Source organism: Littorina saxatilis, linkage group LG4 (genome assembly GCF_037325665.1).
Source record: "Littorina saxatilis isolate snail1 linkage group LG4, US_GU_Lsax_2.0, whole genome shotgun sequence".
In the NCBI taxonomy this organism is placed as follows: domain Eukaryota; kingdom Metazoa; phylum Mollusca; class Gastropoda; order Littorinimorpha; family Littorinidae; genus Littorina; species Littorina saxatilis.
The window spans coordinates 11,280,395-11,300,884 of record NC_090248.1 but is presented as its reverse complement, the minus strand read 5'-3'; the positions used below and the strand labels follow the sequence as shown (position 1 = coordinate 11,300,884).

The 20,490-nt window shown below is 41.0% G+C and overlaps 2 protein-coding genes across 4 annotated transcripts in view; one reads left to right on the top strand and one right to left on the bottom strand.

Moving 5' to 3' along the window:
- The window catches only part of LOC138963953 (uncharacterized), a 28,830-nt gene extending 23,633 nt beyond the window's left edge, over positions 1–5,197 (top strand). The window contains exon 8 of the mRNA XM_070335810.1: positions 301–5,197. Within this exon, the coding sequence (XP_070191911.1) occupies positions 301–1,657 (1,357 nt within the window). The 3' untranslated portion in view covers positions 1,658–5,197. The remainder of the gene's footprint in view (positions 1–300) is intronic.
- A 3,805-nt stretch (positions 5,198–9,002) lies between these two features.
- The window catches only part of LOC138963952 (uncharacterized), a 124,453-nt gene continuing 112,965 nt past the window's right edge, over positions 9,003–20,490 (bottom strand). For 2 of the 3 annotated variants that reach the window (XM_070335806.1, XM_070335807.1), the window contains 5 exons: positions 17,704–17,892; positions 16,802–16,874; positions 15,874–16,064; positions 14,148–14,201; positions 9,003–11,130 (listed from right to left, as the gene is read on the bottom strand). In XM_070335806.1, the coding sequence (XP_070191907.1) occupies positions 11,005–11,130; positions 14,148–14,201; positions 15,874–16,064; positions 16,802–16,874; positions 17,704–17,892 (633 nt within the window). In that variant the 3' untranslated portion in view covers positions 9,003–11,004. The remainder of the gene's footprint in view (positions 11,131–14,147; positions 14,202–15,873; positions 16,065–16,801; positions 16,875–17,703; positions 17,893–20,490) is intronic. The other variant, XM_070335808.1, reaches the window with a different exon arrangement.

Sequence of the window (20,490 nt, the reverse complement as noted above, 5' to 3'; positions counted from 1 at the left end):
AAATCGACCAAAAAAATCAGAACAGCTAAATCTGCATCCAAAACGGTCAGTTTTGTTCACATATCTGGTCTAACAATGATGTTATGGCATGCTGACCGGTGTAGGTGTCATTCCTCTCAGAAGCCATAAAAGGCGGGCTTAAAGCCATCTTAGTGGGTAATGAGACCCAAAAACCGGCACATTTCAAATACTCTGTTTTTTTACAGGGTGAGGGATGGAGATATGTGTTTTGTAACATGCTTTAGTTTTAGAAAACCTTTACTGCATCTGCCTTCATGAACTTGCATTGTTTATTTTTAGGTGTGATCAGTGCGAGTACAGCTCCACACGCGTCGACAAGGTGAACGAACACCGACGCAAGTACCACAGTGAAGAGGCAGAGAGCAAGAGACGTCAGTACAAGTACGTCGCTCGCAGCAGGAAAGGGGAGGGCAAAAACCGCAAAGGGGCCACATCACAAAAGCAAGAAGCTCCTGACATCGACACGATGGAGGGTCTTGGTGACATTGACACCATCGGACCTCCCATCCGTCCAAAGAGGGCCAAAGGCCTGCCACCGTCTCTCGTCACGTTGGCGTCTGCTGCGGAAGTGATGGATCTGAGAAACCCCTTCCCTGTGGCTACTAGCAGGCGCGTTGGCAGAGCGAAGAAACAAGAGCCGAAAAAGCAAAGTACTGTTACAACCAAAGGGAAAGTGTCCAGTTTTGAGACAGAGGGCAGCAAAGGAAGAATTCAGATTGATGTCAACTATGACGCAGGAGGGTCGCCGGTGAAGAAGGAATCGTCTACTGACCATGGCATTGCTGATGAACCAAGACTGGACAATTGTGTGAGACAGGAGAGTAGTCTTGACACAAGCCCCAATAGTAGCAGTGTGATTGTGGGCCATGGAAGGAGCAAGGGGCCTGCAAACACTAGTCATCTGACAGAAGAGCAAGGACAGAATGCAGTGCATTTTCTGGATATGAGCAGTTTAGTGCAGAACACGACACAGCAAGGAGACGACACAGCTCACAAACAGAGACAGCACGGAACAGTCCTTGTGGACCGGTCCAGAAGAGTCCCCCCTAGTACCCACCCAAGCCAGCTTCCCTTTGCACAAGTCGAGCAACAAGAGCAGCACATGTTCAGCACTGCACCCACGCCTCACGCCTCTGCCGCTCTCCTTCAGCAGCTGGCCATGTCCGCGTCTTCTGCAGGCATGAGTCAGCAGCGTCCAGGTCACCAAGGGGTCGCAGACGTCAACCACACTTCTACTCTTCTTCCTCAGACAACGCCGGACGTGGAGGCCGCGTCTCACATCTTGATGTCCGCCATGCAGCAGCACCACCACAGCCACCACCAGCTGCCCCACCACCTGCGCAGCGCTGCCGCAGTCTCTGCTGCAAACAGCCTGGCGTCACTGTCATATGGGTCAGGGCAGCAAGGGTTGCCCAGGCAACCAGACGGCAGTACCCATGTTCAAGGGCTGCTGCATCCCAGTCAGCATGCTGTTCCGCAGTACCAGCGACAGCAACAGCAACATCACCAGCGGCAGCAACATCATCACCAACACACTCAGCAACATGTGCAACTCCAGCAGCAGCAACAACAACCAACATCTCAGCAGTCAGAGGAATATAATAATGGGTTGAACACTCTAATGTCTTATTTCTAGAGAGAGGTTTTTGGCTCACGTAAGTGTAGCCTATGCGATCGTAACTTTGTCTGTCTGTGCGTGCGTGCGTATGTGCGTGCGTGCGTGCGTGCGTGTGTATGTCTGTGATAGAAACTCTAACATTTGAAGACGTCGCATTACATTGACGTCACATTATGACGTAAGAGGGTTAGACGTCACGCGAAGGAAGTACTGAAAGTCTCGGTCATTATTATTTTGAGCGGGCCGAGACTAGTTAGCAGTCGTGTCCCTGTAAGTAGGCTACATGCAGACAGACAGATCTAGATCTAGTGTCTCGCTTTCTTGCACAGTTTCACCTATGCTCTTTCTCTGTGTGTGTGTGTGTGTGTGTGTGTGTGTGTGTGTGTGTGTGTGTGTGTGTGTTACTGTTTGTCGATTTCTTACGTGACCCTTGATGGCTTCGCCTCTTGTTTTGTAATCATTCAAGACATCTTTATTTATGCCAGACGTTTTGTTTGTGGTTTTTTATTCACTTTTGTGTATTTTTCATTGTACACAAAATAAAAGCAATATTTTACATTTTATCTGAATGGAGGAAATGAAGCGATAGCATGACTGAAAGTTACTTTATTCAGTTTCACAGGAGGGTGCAATATCTGGTTTCTTTGTACATATATTAGATACTAGATGAATACCCGCTTCGCCGGGGTACCCGGCTTCGCCGGACCCGGCTTTGCCGGGTGAGTGGCGCACCGTACGCGATTGACGCCAAACGAAGGAAGGGAGATAAACGCGCAAAACACTGGAGAAGATAAGGAAGAGTTGCTGGGAATGGATGTACAAAAAAACCATAAAAACCAAAATCGGTTCAGCCAGCGCTACGCGCTGAGAGCACGCACGTGTTCAAAATTTTCCTCGATTGTGTCCGGGGTCTACCTGAATATGCCCACCAAATTTGAAGCAGATCCATCGAGAACTTTGGCCGTGAATCGCGAACACACAGACAGACAGACAGACACACACAAGCCGTATATAGATATAGATGTTCACTTATGGCAACTCACTTTTTGTTCAAACATGTGACTTAGTGTAGAGCGTAGCTATCTGAACCAGTGATCGCGCTAGGTATTTTTCAAACCGGTATGACGTCATGAGCTGGCTACAAGGCTCTCACAAAAATCGGTAAGCTTGCCAAGGCAACCAGTAAAAGACAAACAATGACTTACAATACATTGAATCAATGTCAGTGATATGCGGACGTTCCCCCCCCCCCCCCCCCCTCTCAAAGCAACTGTCGCACAACTTGACAGTGACACATCAGCAGCCGCTGAGAGAGAGAGAGAGAGAGAGAGAGAGAGAGAGAGAGACTTCCGAAATAAAATAGGAAAGCAAATAGTAATCACGCAACTGGAAGACTTACTCACTAGTTACTTACTGTTACAGTTTCACTTTCGCCTAGTCTTTGTTGTCAAAAAGTTTTCACGCGCAGAGCCAACAGCATTTCTATGACTTAGCGATTTTGAATGGTCTTCGAGAGATGAATGTTGAAAATTTCGACAACCTCTTGTGTAACCATTTTTTTGACGTGTTTTTTTGCAGTCTTCACAAAACATGAGAAAGTTCTCCCCCTCCCCCTCCCCCTCTGTCCGCAACCACAGAAACTCTTTGCACCATTTTTCCTGAAATCGTTTGACAGTGGAAGATGCCGATGTTGGTTTCTTTGCCGCCGCTTGAGACTCGGGCTCTGCAGATGTACTAGGCCGTGAAGTACTTTCACTTTCAGTTCCTTCATTCAAAGGCCTTTTCTCACCTCTTGGGGGTAGAAAAGACAGTAAAGATCGTTGCTTCTTCATCGCAATCGACTCGCCTCACAATAATCAACTGTATGTAGACAAAGATCTAAGCTGGTGTGAGTACGTGATTTCCCGGTATGATGCTATGTCGGCTATAGTTAGACGCCGTCCCTTATAACATAAACTGAAAGATTTTACGATGGACTGGGAACCGAAAGAAATGGCGCGAAAAGTATGATGTCTGATTTTTGACGTCATGTTTGACACCTTGACATCAAGTGTCATCAATGGAGACATAATCGCAACATTGTAGCGCTGTCACAACAAGCCATCCGAATCTCTCTCTCTCTCTCTCTCTCTCTCTCTCTCTCTCTCTCTCTCTCTCTCTCTCTCTCTCTCTTTCTCTCTCTCCCTCGTACTGACAAACGATTTTTGTAATTACTACTTTTTTTTTTACCGGTCAAACCAAATAACAATCCGTACGTCTGACCGACATCCACTTTTTTTTCCGGTATTGGCAAATCTTAACCGGTAAAATACCGGAAATTACCGGTAAACGCGATCCCTGTGAACAGCATGCATTTGTTGAAAGGAATATGCATTCGTCATTCTTTCTGCATCATTTGTGTTATTACATCACACTTTCTCATTCTACTAATTGTAGATCCTTTGTAGATCCTTGACTTTCTTGGAGAGAAATAATCAAATGGAAAGATATGAAAATCATGAAAACGAATGTGAAACAGGAATTGGCATATATTTTTGCTTGGCAAACAGAGAAACAATCGACTCTAGTGATGCAAGTTAATTGACAGTTACAGACGCTTTGTATTTGAAAGGGTTTGCATAACTGATACATACAAAAATGTTTGATTGTGAATTGTACAGAATGATTTAAAAGGCAAAGGAATGTAGCATGCCTTATGAAACTTGACAATCGTTATACGTGAGTGTGAATGTGGATGGATGTGAACAAACTTAACTGAGGCACATGAGGGAGTAATATTTGAATGATGTATTGTTGCCTGTCTTTGACGGTATTTCAGTGTTAAGTGATATCCCATGATTAGTCAGATAATGGAAACCTTGTCTTGTCATTTTACTTCTGTTGTTGCTGTTGTTTTTATGTGCACACATTGTACAATTTCCACTTTAGTCTATTTATAGGTTTCAAAATGTATTGCTTGATGAATGTTGTTGTTTAGCAGATATGAATTCAGATTTTAAATAATTGATCAGATATGGCAGCAAAACGTTGTTTACCTTGTTACCGATTTACATATTACATTGATTTGTAATTGCATGGCATTTTTTCCCTTTATTCTTGACCTTTCTCTGTGTGAGGTTGATGCTTGCTTGTTGCTGGTAGGTGCGTTACATGTATAGACATTTATTTATTAGTGGCTTATTGCAGAATCTCATCAGGGGTTGCCAAATCTCAAAAATTAAATTCGCCAGCCGGGCGGGTAACTTCAAGAAAGTCACTAGCCTGCCAGAAATTCCACAAGCCTGGTAAATACCAGACAAAAAAACATTGACAAAGTAGTGTTAGTATGAATTATACACATTAAATAGCTGTTGTACGTACGATGAACATCTGGACCGCGCTCATAACTATCAGCTGGCTTTTATGCACCGTTCTTCACTGACACAAGTTGCAATGAGCAATCTTCGTTTCGTGCTACTTGACCTGTTCAAACTTGAGCAATGTTGTTCCAAACCAAATTGCGTTGTTTTGTCTGTTTCTATGTTAAGAATTTTGATGAAAATAAAACCCACCATCGTCTTCCCATCCAACTCAAACGTACCACTTTCCTCTCCGCTATCGGCAATTACTCGCCAATGCTCTTTGAATGGTCGATCTTTTCTCTTTCTTATGCTGTTTAGTTTTATACTTCTTTTCAGCGCCACTCTTTTCATGATACTTATTACATGGGTTCACCTGATCATAAAAAATGCGTGTTTGGAATCAGTAGTGAAAGTATGAATCGTCGATAGCCCGTACGTGCATGTGCAGTGTTTATTTGGCTTTTAAAAATGAAACTCAATAGTTAAATCATAAGCAAGTTTGTGGCACTGGTTTTCAACTTTGAAATTTCCACTGATGCGCCCGAGGTTTGTTAGTTGTCTTTTGGGTTTTTGTTTTTTTTAGGCAGACGGCACCTTTAAAATTTATTGGTGTGAGAGAAAGTTCACAGTTGAGATTTTAGTATCAGGTATTAGAGAATGAGAACACAAAAGGCTATAAATATTATAGATACAAATTTATTATCAGGCATCATATACATAAAAAAAAATTCTTTGGTTTATACAGTACGAAATTTGCATACATTATTTTATTTTAGTCTATAGTTTCTACAGTACAAAGTTTGCATTCTTAAGTTTCGACAGTAAACAGTCCGTAGTTTCTGCAGTGCAAAGTTTCCAATCTTTGCTCTCTACAGTACAAAGATTGCATTCTTAAGTTTCGACAGTAAACAGTCTGTAGTTTCTGCAGTGCAAAGTTTCCAATCTTTGCTCTCTACAGTACAAAGTTTGCATTCTTAACCCTTACACTGGTGCAATTCTGTAACACATGTTACATAGCCACTGGTGAATTAACAATAACAGAGAGAAAAATAACAAAAAACGGTCATATAGGTTTTCGCAGCCATGGGAGGTAATCGGAACCGACCAAACAGACTGAGCCAGTAGCGCGACATATGTTGTGACAACCAGGTGACATGACAACCAGATGACAGTATACGTAAAGTAGCGCAACATATGTCGCGACAACCAGCCTAAGGGTAAAGTTTTAACAGTAAACAGTCTGTAGTTTCTGCAGTGCAAAGTTTCCAATCTTTGCTCTCTACAGTACAAAGTTTCCAATCTTTGCTCTCTACAGTACAAAGTTTCCAATCTTTGCTCTCTACAGTACAAAGTTTCCAATCTTTGCTCTCTACAGTACAAAGTTTCCAATCTTTGCTCTCTACAGTACAAAGTTTGTAAGCAGGCGGTACAGTACAATTACAAAGTGTGTTTGGTGTACGTATGTCTCCCTAATAAATCATGTGACAGTGCTTTCTAAATGTGTGTGTTTGTATCGACTTTTTCTGCCTTTAACTGTGTTTGTTTGTTTGTTTGTTTGTCTCTATTCTCAAGTGTGTGTGTGTTCTCAGTTGTGTATTGTGTGTCAAAATCAAAACAAAATAAACCAAGCAAAACAAAAACCAAATCCTACAAATTCTGTCGTTTAGTATGACATTGCAGCTAGCTTTTGGTAAATCTTTCAATGACAAAAAAACACAAAAACAACAACAAAACAATTCCCCCAAACAAGCAAAGTAAATCAAAAGAAAACAAGTTGCGTGAAGCGATATAAACACATTTAGTCAAGCTGTCGGCATCAAAGTAAAAGATTAACACTGAAAAAAACGGTCATCGCCGAGACTATATTAAGATAGTCTCGACTACGGACAAGCTCTGCAGCCAGCCACATCATCTGCTCAACGGCAGTTCCAAGGCAAATTAGTTAGCGATTATTTAATTTGCCCACAAAAGGGAAGTTCAAGTTTGGATCTTTTTCTTTTTTTGTAAGATTAGTGGTTTGACTGATGGAGTAATTGGGAACGAGTCTGGGAGTGAATGTAATGTAGTTAAGTTAGTTTAGTTAGTTAAGTAGATAAAAATGTTTGTCATCATTTTCACGAGTTTTCATTCACAAACACCTGGGAAATAAATCTCATGTTCCCCATGCAATAAATCGAGGTGGTGAATGGGTTTGAGCTTTCAGGTGAAACGTGGATTGTCAAAGTAAAAGCCAATCAGGCTGATTGTTTGATGTGTGGAACCATCGCGGCTTTAGATTTGTGTTTCCGAGGACAACGATTGTAAGCATTCACTCTCAAAGACCCAATCAATGTTGATAATTACCGCGGCGACTCATGGTCAATTTGCAACTTATCTCTGTAATCGCAAAATCCACAACGAAAAGTCATAAACACTTAAAAGAAAAGAAATATGCTCAACACTTTACTGAACTCACAGGTATGATCGCAGCTCTGTACATTTTCAGACTGGAAGAAAAGCGTCAACAAGCTACGTTTGACGTCACATACAAGTTTGACGTGTTATCTCGTGCTACTGTGACGATGCTTTGTGGCCCGGAGTTGGATTCTAAAAATTCCTCTCCCTGTGGGTTATTGTGCGTTTTGTTGCACAACCAAAATGATGACAAAAACGATGTTTGGTGGCTTGTTGTCGGACCAGCATTTTGTTGTTGGTCCTCGGGGAGCATATCGCCTTTTGTCTCATATTTATCAACCGCGGCCTTCGGTCTTGGTCGATAAAGATGAAACAAAAGACGATATGGTCCCCTTGGACCAACAAAAAAGCTGGTCTGTCAACAAGCCACCAAACATCTTATATTGTTAATCATATGTTCATTCTGTTTTTTCTTTTGTCTGCAGATTGTTGTTCTTAGATTTTCATCTTCAGCAGGGCAAGCCCAGATGAGCCCAGCAGTCTGGTTGAGGAAGTTCACTTATGGAGACACGACGGACGGACTAGCTCTGCAGCCAGCCACATCATCTGCTCATCGGCAGTTCCAAGGCAAATTAGTTAGCGATTATTTAATTTGCCCACAAAAGGGAAGTTCAAGTTTGGATCTTTTTCTTTTTTTGTAAGATTAGTGGTTTGACTGATGGAGTAATTGGGAACGAGTCTGGGAGTGAATGCAATGTAGTTAAGTTAGTTTAGTTAGTTAAGTTAGTTAAGTAGATAGAAATGTTTGTTATGAAATATTTTGAAAGAAAAGGGTTGAAGTTATCACTTGTTCGCCATGTCTTGTTATCAGAATGTGTATTGATTATTAGTTTTGGAACGTGTCCATAAGCAGTCTGCTTGTTAACGTTCTTAATGTTGTTACTGTATATAACATGTATACAAGAAATTAATAAAAACACGCTTAAACCAAATGTTTGTTAATCATATGTTCACCAGGACTTTGCACTTATTCTGTTTTTTCTTTTGTCTGCAGATTGTTGTGCTTAGATTTTCATCTTAAGCAGGGCATTCGGCGGAACCCCCCTTTTACGACCTTCAAAGATCAGAGAATATCAGGTCCCAAAAGGGAAGGAGTCTTAAAATGGAGGTACATGTACACAGGCTATCAACACAATTAACATTCGAGAAAGGAGGGTCTCAAAAAGGAGGAAGTCTTAAATTGGGAGTCTTAAAAGGGGGGTTCCACTGTATTAAAATTACAATGTCCACCAACAGAAGAGTACATTTCTATTCTTCAAAGCTCGTGCCCTTTCGCTGACTGGGTGGGCTACAGTAGCCTCTAATATGTGACAACTTTGGTTCTTCTTTCGGTTCTATCATCTAAGTTTTAAATAAATGTTTTAACACTGACTCGGAATCAAGACAAGGTGGTTGTTGTTGGTATTTGTGTGTGTCAAGTGATTTAACTGGGTTTAAACGGGCTCATCACAAAGATCTGCACTCAAAGGTCTAGCTTGTTTATAAAGGGTTGCAGTATAGAAAAATGTAAAAAAAACACAGCAAAAACTCTCACATGCATGTGCAAGAGGTGTGAAGATCCACACAGGTGAGGAGCATGGTAATTTATTTTTAGCAAAGACTGCACTCCAAAACACAATCTTCTTTGCGGGGCAAGATTACAATGTCATCTTAATTACTCTGAATAGTTCATTGACAGAGCAATGTCTTTTATTCTTCAACTAATTAACTTTACTGTACAACATCTCAAGAATTCTAGGGCAAGACAAATAGTTCACTTATAAAATGACACTGATATCTACAACCTATCCTGTATCCAAAACAATAACACTGTAATCATCATGAATGAAATAAAAGATGAGAAAAAAATTAACAGTATGGTCGCCCACCTATACATATAATTTACACCGCAACACACTAAAAGCCTGAGCACCAGTACAAAACATAGGGCACATAATAATAAAGTAAACATGTACGCAATACACACATTAGCTTTTCTTCCTGAGACCACTAGTCCTACTACATGTAGTTCCCAAATTGGAAACAATCCAGTTGCCATCCTTTCACAGCAGTACACATATTAAAATAATCTTGTCATTTTTTTTTAGGTAAGGCAGGCGGAGTAGGTTAGGGTACACATAGATAAATAACAAGGCAATTTTTTCTCAAAAGCAAATATGCAGAAACAGTTCTTGTCTGAAAAAATAAATCATCAACTAAAACTTAATTCCAGTCCTCAAAAAAGGACAAAAGTTTCTATCACATGCATGAAACACGTCCACAAATCTATCAACTGTTAGGCACATCAGAATGAGCAACTCTTGATAAAGGCACAACAAGATAATTAGATAAGTAAATAAACACAGCAACATTCACTCTTTCAATTTTCTTCTTCTTTGACTGTTAGTTAGTTGTTGTTGCTTTTTGGGTCCAGCGGACCATTTAGGCCAAATCAGCACCCCTTCGTTGACTGTGCCGCTCACAGACATAAGATAAATGTTACCATAAAACAGGTGGTTAACTGTACCAGCTGGTACTCATCATGCCTTCAACTTTCTGTAACATAGCTAGTGCATAAAACATTCGAATCACCTTTGGAGGCAAAGCAAGTCAAACAGGAATGAGTTCAGGCTGAACAAATAGCCCTATAAAAACAGAAAGGGAGATTACTGCGTTTTTTTCCCATCTCCAAATCAAGACCTAATAAAATTATGTACACCAGTATCACAGTATCACAGTAACCAACACTTATAAACTTAAAAATGTTTACAAAAACAAAACCCCAAACAAGGGAGATCCAGTGCTAATATAAAGGCATTATATCCAAAGGCATTATCCAAACAAGTGTCACAATAAAATGAACACAACTGCAAGAGCCCTGCAGTTCAAGTTATGATGTTACGCAACCAAAGATAAAACATCTTAAAATTATGACGTTGTGCCGCCCACTAATCACAAAGTTCAAGTTATGATGTTACGCAACCAAAGATAAAACATCTTAAAATTATAACGTTGTGCCGCCCACTAATCACAAAGTTCAAGTTATGATGTTACGCAACCAAAGATAAAACATCTTAAAATTATGACGTTGTGCCGCCCACTAATCACAAAGTTCAAGTTATGATGTTACGCAACCAAAGATAAAACATCTTAAAATTATGACGTTGTGCCGCCCACTGATCACTAAGTTCAAGTTATGATGTTACGCAACCAAAGATAAAACATCTTAAAATTATGACGTTGTGCCGCCCACTGATCACTAAGTTCAAGTTATGATGTTACGCAACCAAAGATAAAACATCTTAAAATTATGACGTTGTGCCGCCCACTAATCACAAAGTTCAAGTAGTGATATTGCGCCGCCAAAACTGACTAAGTTAAAGCTGTGACATGGCACTACCATGCAAAGTTCAAGTTATAACATCGCACAGCCAAAGATTGAAGATGTGAGGATGGGCTGCTACAGATGATGAGGTTGAATGCACGACGCCAGAGATTTTTTCATTTTCGTTTTCATTACTTCATTGTCGTTTCCTCGTGACCCAGTTCACGAGGGCACATTGTGTTGCATGACGCCAGAGATGACCCAGTTCAAGTGGGCGCATTGCGACGTCCTTCAATCTGCAGTTGCTCCATCTGAACGATGGTGCGGTGATGGTCTGGCTCTATCTCGTTGAGAAGTTGCTCTGCAATACGACTGCGCAGTCGACCACCAACCTGAAGAAAAAAATCACAAGTGTTGATCATCAAAAAAATTAGAGATCAAATGACAATTTGTCCAACACCTTTTTATTTTTTTTACATTTCAAGGTGTACTTCATCCTTTATTCAGCATATTTTGCTCGCTGCAGATATTCAATCTCTTTTGTTTGAAAGTAATTTGGATGCTGGAAAGTACTCACTATTGCCTATATAACCATGACACTTTGCTGCAGTAATATCTGACAGCAGCGTAACAAGTACATGTACTAACAAGTTGACAATGACTGCCACTTTTATTCATGAACTCGGCCTAATTTTCATCCACAGATTTGTGTTTGCAGTCTGCTGCAACCTTTGTGAAGATGTGCTGGCATCCACCAGATGGCGTGCATGCGTGTCTGGATCAATATGAAAGATTCAGCTTCCATAGTAGTGTTGATATTCCTCACTTTTACATGAGTACAATTGCACAGAACATGGCAGAAGAGCAAAGTGGAAAGAAATACACCGCTCACACAACAAAGAGGGAGAGAGAATCCTCTGATCCATCTATTTGAAATGTCTGACACCCGTATGGCAGAGGTGTCGCATTGCTGTCACTTTAGTCTGCATTGTACAGAGCTAAGATGATCATTTTGTCTTCAGATTCTGCTGGGTATTGGAAGAGACATTTTCTTTGATATGTATTGTTTTCTCTACACGCAAAATTTGTTATAAAAATCCTAATCTAGTCATTCTGGTTATTGCTTCATTGAAGACTTCAAAATGCTCCTATTCATTTTCCCTGACATTTCCAGGGATATTCTTGGTTTCACAAACCAGTTGCATGCTAGAAAAAACTATAACTGACCAAAGAAAAAACCCATTAACTAACAAATTTGACGCTGTTCTCAGACTACTTCTCTAGCATGTAAAGCTATAATAATAAAAAAAATTAAAAAAGGAAAAGACAAAAATGAACTTCTGATTTAAAGTAAAAGAGAAAAGAAGAAAAAAGTAACTTCCACAAGATTTTATAAAATAAATTTCTTGCTATATGGTCTATATCTATTGACAAATATATTTTTTTTAAAGTGATCCCCCCCACCCCACCCCAAAGAAAAAATAAAATAAAAAAGAGAACTGAAATTAGTCTGAGATATTGCAATAAGGAAATATAATTTTAAAAAAACACAGAATGTTTGCAACCATAAAAAATAGTTGAGGCCTCACAAGAAGCAGGTAAAACATAAATATAATTTATGTGAAGGAATGGTTGGCAAGAGTGGTGAACCGTTGAAGAATTCTCGTTTCGTACCCAATCCGAAAATTTCATACCACCGTTTGAATACCCATAAGGCAATGCTTCCTTCCACCTACAACTTGTCAACAAGAAAGAACGCGTCCACTCAGTCCGCAAAGTTTTTTGGTTTTTCCTGCGTTTTCATCGTGGGATCACAGTATTGAGTATCAATTTGCGTTCTTCTGTTGTTTGATGTATTATCAGTGAGAATTGTGCATGTCGTTACATCCAATTTTCCTTTGAATTGGGCGAAGCAAAAACGATCCTTTGTTCGGCGGGGGCCACGCGATAATGGTTGATGCTATGGCTTCCCCACGCGATCGGGGACAGAAGCCAAACTGGGACAAAATTCTGATTTTGGGTCACTCCTTCGCTCAAAGATTCGGCGAATTTCTTCACAAGGACACGGAGGTGTCGGAAAAAATTTGGTTTCGGGACCTGCGAGGTCAATGTATTTGGAAAAGGGGGTTGGAAGATCGGAGACCTGGTAAAAAACGTAGGTCAGACGTTGGCCGCTGTTGGAGCACCGCAGCTTTTGATACTGATGATAGGCGACAACGATGTTTCTGGTGATAGTTCGCCAGAGGAGATTTCCGCGCATCTACTTGCAGGTATTTCCTTGATACAGAATGCTGCAGTAGGGGTCAAGAACATTATCGTGTGTCAGTTAATGCCTCGTTTTCAGTCGCGGGGGTATCACACATACCGGTTTGACCCAGACTACAGCGCCGCTGCACTGGAGGTCAACAACCTAATTCGACAGGGCGCTGCTGACTGCAGCAATGTGTTATTCTGGAATCATGAATTTGTCTCTTTCCCACAGGAAAGCGGAGACATTTTTTGGACGACGGAGTGCATTTCACATAAATTATATTTATGGTTTCCCATAAATCCATTTATGTTCTGAATTTGTTTGCGCTAACAACCCAAGGGAGACAACCACTTCACACAATCATACTATGAAACAAGCCAACACCGTGATTGCGAATGTTGTCGCTGGATCTTCAAAAACATGTCTATGAAATAAGGCTTTTCGGGACAGCAAAAGAAAATACTGCAGTAGGGGATGCAAGAATTATAACAAATGATTGATTCCAAGGTTACAAAAAAGGCCCAGCAAAGGGTAGATACTGTGTTATCAAAGTCATGCACAAATCACAAAGAGAAGATTAATCAATCAATCAATCAATATGAGGCTTATATCGCGCGTATTCCGTGGGTACAGTTCTAAGCGCAGGGATTTTTTTATTTTTTTTTTCAATTTATATTCAAGGCGCAGGGATTTATTTATGCCGTGTGAGATGGAATTTTTTTTTTACACAATACATCACGCATTCACATCGGCCAGCAGATCGCAGCCATTTCGGCGCATATCCTACTTTTCACGGCCTATTATTCCAAGTCACACGGGTATTTTGGTGGACATTTTTATCTATGCCTATACAATTTTGCCAGGAAAGACCCTTTTGTCAATCGTGGGATCTTTAACGTGCACACCCCAATGTAGTGTACACGAAGGGACCTCGGTTTTTCGTCTCATCCGAAAGATTAAGGGATATAGATCATCACTAAAGCAACAACGAAACACAACAAAACAAAATTAAACAAATAGCAGACTGAGAAACAGTCTGAGCCAACCTGAAGTAGTCAAGCAGAAAAAAGGCAACTCTATGTTGAACACAACAGACAACCATGCACTGACTGAAGCGAAACCCACAGAAAGGATTCTTCTTCTGTTGTTTTGACTTACTGCTGTTCGGCGTGTAGGACTCACCAAGGGCAAGGTGGGGAACAATACCACATCCTATCAGATAAACCAATATGATTTTAAACAAGTATCTCCTTCTTGTGCTCCTTCGTGAGCATACCGTACTTTCCGGGTGACAAGGCGCTTCGTTATACAAGACGCACCCCCTTCTTTTTAAAAAAAATTGTAATCCAGTCACCCATTGGACGCAGGGGGCCGATAGGGCGCACCAAAATTGAAAAAGTATACCGGTAACAAACGGTGGAAGAATGAAAATAAGCCGGCGAGATCAAAGACAGGTCCATTGTTTATAGACACGACCTTCTTCCCAGGGGTCAATGACCCAGTTTTTGCCATGAGAGGTGGTTCCCCTGTCATATCTGAGAGAGGAAACACTTCCTGCACCGGGGTCGGTGACCGGTCAGTGACGGACTTCAACTGAGTGAAAATATGTGTGCTCTGTGTGTGCGGCGAGATCAAAGGCATTGTGATAGCTGGGTGGCCTTGTTTATAGACACGACCTTCTTCCCAGGGGTCAATGACCCAGTTTTAGCCATGAGAGGTGGTTCCCCTGTCATATCTGAGAGAGGAAACACTTCCTGCACCGGGGTCAGTGACCGGTCAGTGACCGAGTTTAACAGAGTGGAAATCTGTGTGCTCTGTGTGTGCGGCCAGATCAAAGGCAGGGCAGTACCTAGTAGCTGAAACATGCATTATCACAAGTTGTTTGACTGGTACTCAGGCGGTCTCTTTGATTTTTTTCGTATTTCATACACGGATTAGACGCTTCGTTATACAAGACGCAGGGGTCGAACTCGAGGAAAAAAGTCGCGCCTTATGACCCGGAAAGTACGGTAATCAACAAGGTACCATAAAACACAAGACTTAACCATCCACTAGAATCCCCCCCTCCGGTGTCAACCATAGTCAACTTCAAGTTTATTTACTGCCCTGCAGTACAACTTGTTTATTTTTGTTTGGAACAAAAAGTACAGTACAACAATATTAAGAAGGTGGATGTTCTTTTCTAGATTTAAAATACATAACTGAGTCTTACAAAAAGAAGTCCTACCCATTCTACATTGCATTCTGTCTGTAGCTTTTGCGGACAGCACTGTGACAACAACAAAGTTTGGATACTTCTTCGTTCATGGGCTGAAACTCCCATGTTGTTTTTAACGTGTATGACTGTTTTTATCCCGCCATTTAGGCAGCCATACGCCGCTTTCAGGGAATGCATGCTTAGTATATTTGTGTTTATTCCCCCCTCTGCTTCTTTCTCTCTGTAAACTTGTAGGGCTAGTTATTTTTCGGTAACTTACCCAGCAAACCAGAATCACTTACCGAACAACAGGCCTGAATCCTCGATAGCTCACAGGATAATCAGCTAGACTTTGTGGGAACTACTTAAGCGATTGAAAAGTTCCGAACGCTCTAATGTACAAAATATACATCTCTGGAGCAAACAATACAAACACACTGCATTTAAACTAGCAACTACAGGCTTAAACACATGAATCTCCATATAAAATCCATGAGTTCGGTCGTTTTCTAAATCCAAATCTAACGATCAGTGCAGAGATACTCGCTTTAGATCTCTTATCAGTGCAAGCAAACTCCCAAGGCAAGTAACTCTCATACTTTGTCTAGCGACAAGAGTAGTTCCCCTTTCAAATGTCTGAACTGAGTTTCTTCGACAAAAGACTGCATCCTACAAGCTATGACTTACAGTCTTGGGGCGCTGTATCTTCTTGTAGTCCAGGTTGTTCATGAGGAAAGGGTCAGCCCCGTCCTCAGACTGAGTGCCGCGATTGGACGGCCAAGCTGCAGGCGGCGGCCACACACCTGAGCTGGTCAAAGGTCGCTGTGTACGGCGGGCCTGCTCTGCCGATGTCGCTCGTGATCTGGACTTCCCTGATGCTGAACACAAAAAGAGAATGTAACAATTGGATGCTTCGTTTCCGAAAATAACATGGAAGAACACCGACTGTCTCGATCTGTGTAAAATGAAATATTTTGCAGTCGAGGAAAATAATGACTGTTGAGATCTGTTTACTGTCATATTTTGGTCAAAAACACAAATAACGTATAATCATTCACTGTGATGCCATGATCACTTGCCTCGACTGAACAGCGTCATGTCCCCACATTTTTCCTTTTTGTGTCTACTGGAGCCTTGGCAATTACTATGCGCATAGCCAAATCAATGTACCTTATTCTTGCAGTACACTGGTACCTACAATTAATGTGAGACTCCTCCCATGAAAGGACAACTGTTGCCCCTCTGTCTCCCTACAAGACCATAACATACCTGTCATGACAGCCCACATGCAATGTAGGAACACTTTGGCCGGTCCCAAGAGTGTTCGTTCATCACAGGTACCACTGTTTCATGAAAAAGCACAGCCCACACAACTTACCAAGACGACGTTGTTGTTTGACAAGTGCAGAAATGAGGTGTGTATGCATGAACGCATAGGCATCTGGTGTACGAAACATTTCCACTCAAACAGTTGACACGCCGTGATAAGGCTTCACTTATAGTAAGCATAGAATGTGGTCCCAATTGACTTTGTTTTACATGCATGTCATCCTACATTTACAGAATAAAATAGGTTTAACCTAAAACTAGACGAAATCCAAAAAAGTTGACTTACGTGTTGGTGGTATAGATGACATTCCTGTAATAAACGCTGGTTGACCGAAGACGCTGGACTCGTAGTCATACACCTGATGATAACAAAAATGTGCTTTTGTTACTTTCAATTATAATTTCTGTTAACACTAACATGCTTCTCGTGGCTGGCATTCCATTTGTTGATCATCCATACATAAGGCTTGAAAGAACCCTATCATGTTCCACGCCCACCTCCTCTTGCACACATGCAAACAAACACAGGGAAATGTTCACACATACTGTTATTGTGAGAGGCGTGAGGGCACATATTTCACCCTACACAACTCTCCCTTTGTTCAGACCTGGCATTCTACATGCTAGAATGTTCAACACAGGAAAATTCAGGAAATAAATGTCTGGGTTTCATTTAAAGAGTTGTGGGCCTTGAGCACACATGACCACTGGTGAGTGGCAACCATGACCACAGTTACTAGTGAGCCTTGATGAGAATATTTGAAAAGAAAAGTATATGGTCTTGAGCAGACACTGCGTCACGCACATCAGTGCCCATCAGTCAGTGCGATGCTGTGGTTGCTTGACATCATTGATCAGCAGGGTGTGTTTGCCTCGCAGTTTTATAGGCAAGGCAAGGCAAATAAAATTAATTTCAGAAACCCAAAGGTACCAACCCTTAGCGGATGATGACAATTTGTTCTTTCTGTGGCATTTAAAATGCAATTAAATATTGTCATTATCTGTGAAGGATACCAAGGGGTACATGAAAAAGTAAATAAATTACCAATAAAAGCACAAGGCACTACTCTTCCACACCAAGTAAAAACCCATACGATTTATTTTCAAATTCAGGCTTAGCCGCATGCACCCATGCACACACAGACAGAAAAACCAACACACACACACATACACAGAAGACACCCCTACCTGTGACTGCAGCTCATCCACTCTGTGGAAGGCGTCCAGCTTGAGCGTGCGCTCGTGGGTGAGCTGCTTCTTGATGCCATCGATGTCCTTGCGCACCTTCTCCTGGGTGAGACTCAGCACCTTGCTGCTGCGGTCCTGCTCCACCATCATGGTCCGCAGCCGGTGCTCCTTGTCGTTCAGCTCCTCCACCTGAGTGACACAGTAATTAAGTTCATGTGATGTTAAAGCTGTGGTCTATTTATGACTTTCCGAGGCTATGAGTTTGAAAAGATAGGGCTGAAAATCATGTACAGAACTCTGTACAGCAAACGCTACCCGAAACCCCATCTATACGGCGTGTATGACCTTGAGAGCTTGGGTACCACAGAGGGTCATTGGATTGAAATAATAAGTTTGACAGTTTTGCTCGTTACTACGTTTCTTTATGTGTTTCTGAATGTTGCTTGATGATGTTAAAGCTATTAAACAATATTTTTACTAAAAAAAATAACGTTTCTGAAATATTAACCATAGTTGTATGTGGTCAACTTTGTAACGTGTCATTTCACAGCAGCCCGAACTTCATTTGCACAACACAGACCTACTTATCACAAACGCACGACTATTTTTGGCTGTCACTATTTTAGCACACTTCGTAACACGCGTGTAGAACGCAAGAAAAAAGCAAATAACGTACACAGTCTTTGCAATCTGTCTATTTAAAACTGTCAGAGCATTTGGTTTCCCCTTTTTACATTTAGTCAAGTTTTGACTAAATGTTTTAACATAGAGGGGGAATCGAGACGAGGGTCGTGGTGTATGTGTGTGTGTCTGTCTGTCTGTCTGTCTGTGCGTGTGTGTGTGTAGAGCGATTCAGACCAAACTACTGGACCGATCTTTATGAAATATGACATGAGAGTTCCTGGGAATGATATCCCCGAACGTTTTTTTTCATTTTTTCGATAAATACTTTTGATGACGTCATATCCGGCTTTTTGTAAAAGTTGAGGCGGCACTGTCACACCCTCATTTTTCAATCAAATTGATTGAAATTTTTGTAAAGCAATCTTTGACGAAGGCCGGACTTCGGTATTGCATTTCAGCTTGGTGGCTTAAAAATTAATTAATGACTTTGGTCATTAAAAATCTGAAAATTGTGATCATTTTTTTTATTTTTTATATAAAACGATCCAAATTTAAGTTCATCTTATTCTACATCATTTCCTGATTCCAAAAACATATAAATATGTTATATTTGGATTAAAAACAAGCTCTGAAAATTAAAAATATAAAAATTATGATCAAAATTAAATTTCCGAAATCGATTTAAAAACAATTTCATCTTATTCCTTGTCGGTTCCCGATTCAAAAAACATATAGATATGATATGTTTGGATTAAAAACACGCTCAGAAAGTTCAAACAAAGAGAGGTACAGAAAAGCGTGCTATGCAGCACAGCGAAACCACTACCGCGCTGAACAGGCTCGTCAGTTTCACTCCGTTTTGCACAAGCGGCGGACTACGGTCATTGTGAAAAAATGCAGTGCGTTCAGTTTCATTCTGTGAGTTCCACAGCTTGACTAAATGGAGTAATTTCGCCTTACGCGACTTGTTTCTGTTACAATTGTTGTGAAGCGTACAAGCGTCCTAGCACTAAACTGAGGTAAATTGCTATATGTGAGTTGGTAGAGTATATGTAATTTAATGCTATTGATGTTTGTCCAGTTATTTCAATCAACGTGATTTTGTATCGAACTTCTACACAGCATTCTTGCAGAAGGATATCTTTGCACCCGTTGTACCGTTGCGTGGTAATGTCGCCTCTAGCCGACGGTTTGAAGTTTCGTTTCTCATCTGCTCGCTCATTATTATATTATTATAGTGAGTATTTCTACGCACATACCCTCCCAGAGGTTTGTTACGATGTTATTTTGACCATTCGTTGCTGCGCTAATGGTAAGATTTATTCAAGTTCACGAAATAGCTTTATGCTCACAGTGTCCTAAAGATCATATGATCACATTGTCGTTGAATTTGAAGTTAGTTCAGTTTTTGACTCCCATGTCACAGTTTGGTACATAGCTCCAGAGAACTTTCTTTCTTTCTTTATTTGGTGTTTAACGTCGTTTTCAACCACGAAGGTTATATCGCGACGGGGGAAGGGGGGAGATGGGATAGAGCCACTTGTCAATTGTTTCTTGTTCACAAAAGCACTAATCAAAAAATTGCTCCAGGGGCTTGCAACGTAGTACAATATATGACCTTACTGGGAGAATGCAAGTTTCCAGTACAAAGCCAAAGGACTTAACATTTCTTACATACTGCTTGACTAAAATCTTTACAAAAATTGACTATACATGTATTCTATACAAGAAACACTTAACAAGGGTAAAAGGAGAAACAGAATCCGTTAGTCGCCTCTTACGACATGCTGGGGAGCATCGGGTAAATTCTTCCCCCTAACCCGCGGGGGGTCTCCAGAGAACAACCCAGGTATGATGTCCAGGATACAGGTACAGTAGAACCCACTTTTACGACCTCCAAAAATCTGCGAAAATCGAGTCTTAAAAGAGAGAGAGAGAGAGAGAAAACTCAAACTCTTTATTAGGCACAAAAAAAAAGAAAAGGTGTACATAGCCAAAAATAATAGGGTAGGAAGGTAGGCAATCACTTTTTTTTTTTAAACTTTTTTTTCTAATGTGTACAAATTAAACCTACTTGACAGGGAAATAGGTGTGCGACTCGAGCGCTTTCGCTTTCATTGCGTTTTCTGCACTGTTTTTTGTTTTTTTGTTGTTGTTGACAAT